Source organism: Olea europaea, unplaced genomic scaffold, assembly GCF_002742605.1.
Source record: "Olea europaea var. sylvestris unplaced genomic scaffold, O_europaea_v1 scaffold638, whole genome shotgun sequence".
NCBI lineage: Eukaryota > Viridiplantae > Streptophyta > Magnoliopsida > Lamiales > Oleaceae > Olea > Olea europaea.
Genome location: NW_019264746.1, coordinates 213,763 through 217,934, shown reverse-complemented (window position 1 = coordinate 217,934; position 4,172 = coordinate 213,763). Strand labels below are relative to the sequence as shown.

At 32.9% G+C, this 4,172-nt stretch overlaps 1 protein-coding gene across 1 annotated transcript; it reads right to left on the bottom strand.

Moving 5' to 3' along the window:
* Positions 1–206: 206 nt before the first annotated feature.
* Positions 207–2,486, bottom strand: LOC111390014 (LIM domain-containing protein PLIM2c-like). The gene is made up of 5 exons (XM_023015003.1): positions 2,254–2,486; positions 1,632–1,731; positions 1,452–1,477; positions 1,190–1,279; positions 207–662 (listed from the first exon to the last, which is right to left on the bottom strand). The coding sequence occupies exons 1-5, from the start codon at positions 2,389–2,391 to the stop codon at positions 378–380; spliced, it is 639 nt and encodes a 212-aa protein (XP_022870771.1). The 5' UTR covers positions 2,392–2,486; the 3' UTR covers positions 207–377.
* Positions 2,487–4,172: the final 1,686 nt, after the last annotated feature.

Here is a 4,172-nt window from a genome sequence, read left to right as displayed (position 1 = left end):
ATTTATACTGCATCTCTAGAGTGATGCATCGTGCCTAGACTAGAGATGCGAGTTTTGGTGTTTGTAGAAATTCTGCAGTAGTCTGTAGATTTGTACTTCAACAAACTTAATTTTCGAAAAATAACTTGTAGGAGCAAGTATTTCAATTATCAAACCATAATTTTAAAAAAATTGTACTAGCAACAAATTTAATTATCAAAAAGTAACAAAATTGTACAAGGTTTTTGTAGAAACAAATTATATAACCTCCTAAATGCTTACAAAGTCCACTTTGTAAAATTTTTAATCTGTCAAGAATTAATCAGAAAACCTAAAGTTAAAAACTAACAATAGCAAGAATTTTGAAACAAACCAATATAATGTGTTTTTGTGTGTATTTAGGATTGTTCTTGTGTCTCAGGGTCTGCCTCCTCCTTCGGCTGCTCGTCCGCCTCCGCTTCCTCGGCCTTGGTCGGGGTGTCATCCCGTTCCTCTCCAGCACCCTTCTTATGAGTGGCATCCTTTACATGCTGGTAGTTTCCTTTCTCCATGAAGAGCTGCTGCAAATGGACTTTGCAGTATAGAATTCCATCAAGAGCAGCATATGATGAATGAGTGAGGGGACACCCTCCATGGGCACACCTGAAGCACGATTTGTGGTATGATTCTTCCTCCATTGTCACCTGTTGATAGTTGCAAGACATTATTGAAGGAAAGGAAAAAAAAAAAAAACAAACATGGGTATAATTTGTGTGTCGGATTTGGTAATCCCCTGATGACTTGTTCGAGAAGGTAGACATGACAATATTGACGATATTGAAAAAGAATTATAAGTTAAAATCTTGTCTATTGCAGTGTTTAGTCCTGCCTACCAACATGTCCTGATAAGCACATTGTTCAAGAAAATTTTGTTACAATTTGCGTTGCATTAGTTCATTTATGATCCGAGTTTGTCTTCTTGAATCCCGTGAAGGTATGCTCCCTAGGGTCAACTCGAGAACATTTGACAAAACCTTATTCATGGTAGTGTCCAGTTCTATATAATCATATGCTTGTTCGATATGCAGTATTGGAATTGGACTATGTGGGATAGTAAAAGTGACAAAATTTTGACTTCTTTTTCTTTTTAATAATGTCTATTCTACTCAACCAAACAGGCAGTGAGGATGTATCCACAATGGAACTATGAGTTTACAGAAACATAGCATACCTTCTCTAGTGGGTACACAGTTTTGTTACACGCAGAACATTTGTCTTGGGTTCCGCTGAACATGGCGGAGAGCTTGTTTGGTGCTTTTGTCTGCATGAATTTAGATAGCTCACATATTAGGCCTCTGTAAAATAACGTTGAGTTCAAGTTTCGTTGTCATTCTTTTACAAAAGCTTCACATATTAGGCCTTTGTAAGAATGAGTTCAGTTAATATGTGACTGAGAAGAATACAAATTCATAAAGGAATCATATTGCACACACCGTTGAATTTTCCCTTTCGTGCTTTGCTGCTCTCAAACATTCATCAACAAAAACCAAAATAACAATTAGTAAATTGAGGTAAAACTTAAGGGTAAGTTCGGTATGTAGGACTGGATGAGACTTATAGAAAGAGCTACGTGAAAAGATTTGTAAGTTATTCAAATGAATAGGGTTTCTTACTAGTCTGAAAATTCTTGCTGAAATTTCCAGATTCTTTGAAAAGTTGCTCAAAATGTGGCTTGCAGTAAAGTACTCCATCCATGGAAGAATAGTTGCTCATCTGTTAAAAAAATATAGCAAAAAGATACATATTATACACATAATTTTGAAACAAAATGAGAGGATAATTAATCAACTTTATAGAACCAAATTAATTGAATGTCTTTGGAATCCCAACTTGAGATATTAGTGAGATTCATAGTTTGAATATTTCTTAATCTAGTTCATATATTCCATGTTCAAGATATTATTTAAAAAAAAAAAAAAATTAGTTGCTTTGAATTATCGACCAAGTCTAATAATAAATAACATAGATTACTGGCAAAAGAATTTATATAGCCTACCTCAGATTTAATAAAAGTAAAATTTATTTTGCTGTCATTATTCAACAATCTAACCAAAAAGATCTCCAAAATTTAATTTTTGGCCAATCTAACTTATCCTCGATCATGAATAGATTATTAAAATGGTATATGTAACAAAACTATTATATATTATGAAAAGATATATCATCAACAAGAAAGAAACAATAAGCTCCAATGACACAGGTCCAGAAATCTGGGAATGAGAAAAGCATAAATACCACAAGGGTGCCTTTACAATGGCTGCATTTGAAGCAAGATTTATGAAAAGTTGCTCCATCTGCAGATAACAAATCAACAAAATAAACAGTCTTGTCACAACCCTTGCATTTATCTAAAGTTCCTGTGAATGTTGACATCTTTTTCTTTTTCTTTTTCTTTTTCTGAATATCAAGAAAGCTTCTGCAGGTGGAAAAAATCAAATGAATTTAGCCCACAAATTCGAGAAGAAAAAAAATTCCTTTTTTCTTTTTAGAATTTTTGCTTCTGCTTCAATGGTGAGAAGATTAATCTATTAAGGGAAGACGCTAATCTGGAGATCCCATTATTATGAGGTAATGGAGGCATATTAACGCCCTAAAATTTGCATATAGTCCACTTAATTAGGAGAAAAAATAGGTAGATTTTTCCCTCGTTCCATGAAAAAATATGGGACAGTAATTAATATTTTCATTGCTGTCTTTTGACAGTTATGTTAGTTACAACTTGCTTCCCTCCTCATCATTTTAACCAAGTATCCTTTGACAAACCTAAACTAAAATGAAAAAAATTAAAAATTAATGAACAGATTATTGTTTCAATTTTCTTAAAGAAATATGAAATTTTTTTATATTTGAACTTAGTAATAATTTGAAAATGCTTTTTGAGTTTTCTAATATTAGTAATAGAAATAGGATAAGGACCATAAGGGGAGTAATTTTGTTAAATTAGAAAACGGTAATAAACTTATTTTAATGCAAGCAGAGACGGGGGAAGGGAGGGCACTACTGGGCTGTAGCCAGTAATTCCCAAGCTCATGTCCAATAAAAGTACCAAAAAAATATTGAAATATTTTAATTTTAGTCCATTAGCCCACCAACCATTAACCAACCCACCAAATTTGTAAAATCAGTTTCTTATTTTACACTTGGTTATGTTATGATTTTTTTAATTATGTTATGTTTATGGTTTTATACATTATATTTATGATTTTTAATTGCAAACTTTTAGTTTTTAATGAATTTTCTGTTCAAATTTGTTTACAAGCATTTGATTAGTTTGTTTTTAAAGTATCGAAACAAGCTTAACAATTCATTTAATTATCCGTTCACGTTGTGGGCAACAAACTATGTAAGCACTAAGTAGATATTTTGTACATTAAATTTCTAAATTGTTGTCCCCGTAACTTAAGTTCTTAGCTCCGTCCCTGAATGCAAGTTACCTATCATGATCATATATCTTCCGTTAAATTAAGTAACTTTAACGATCCTAAATGTACTAGGATCTTACATTATGAAGGAAAAATCGTAGCATGCTTTGACATGAATTTCGGGTCAACAAACTTACTAGAAAAGATGAATTTCAAAGTCTTTGTGTGGTTGAATCACCTTGCTTTCAAATATCTAAAATTTGCATTTTCTTGCACTCCAATAGTCCAAATCCCGATCACAATGGAAGGGGATTATTAACCACATTCTAAGTGTCATTTCTTGTGAGACTTCATGTCAAAAATGTGATTTTTGGGGCTCTTCAATTTTGGTGTATTTACATATGAATTTTCACCATATTTTTCATACCACCTTCTTGTTCCTTTTTCCATAAGTTCTATATGAAAGTTTCAAGTAGTTACTTGGGAGTTATAGGTTTGAATTCTAAATTCAAACCACTCCCTCCAATCATTTTAAAATCCTACGGGTCATCTCTCACTCGCACATGATAGGGTTGATTCGAACCACAAGTGAGAACAAATGTCACACCTTAGATCCTTCTCAAGATCTATCTCACAAAGATTCATACGGCAAATAGATCGTGCGACCAACGAATAATATTAGAGCTCACGGTACTATAAACCTGTTAGGGATATATAGTCGCTCTACTAGAGGAGGAACATCACATCTCACTATACCCCAAACTCATTTTCCAACGTTAATTCAAGTATTTT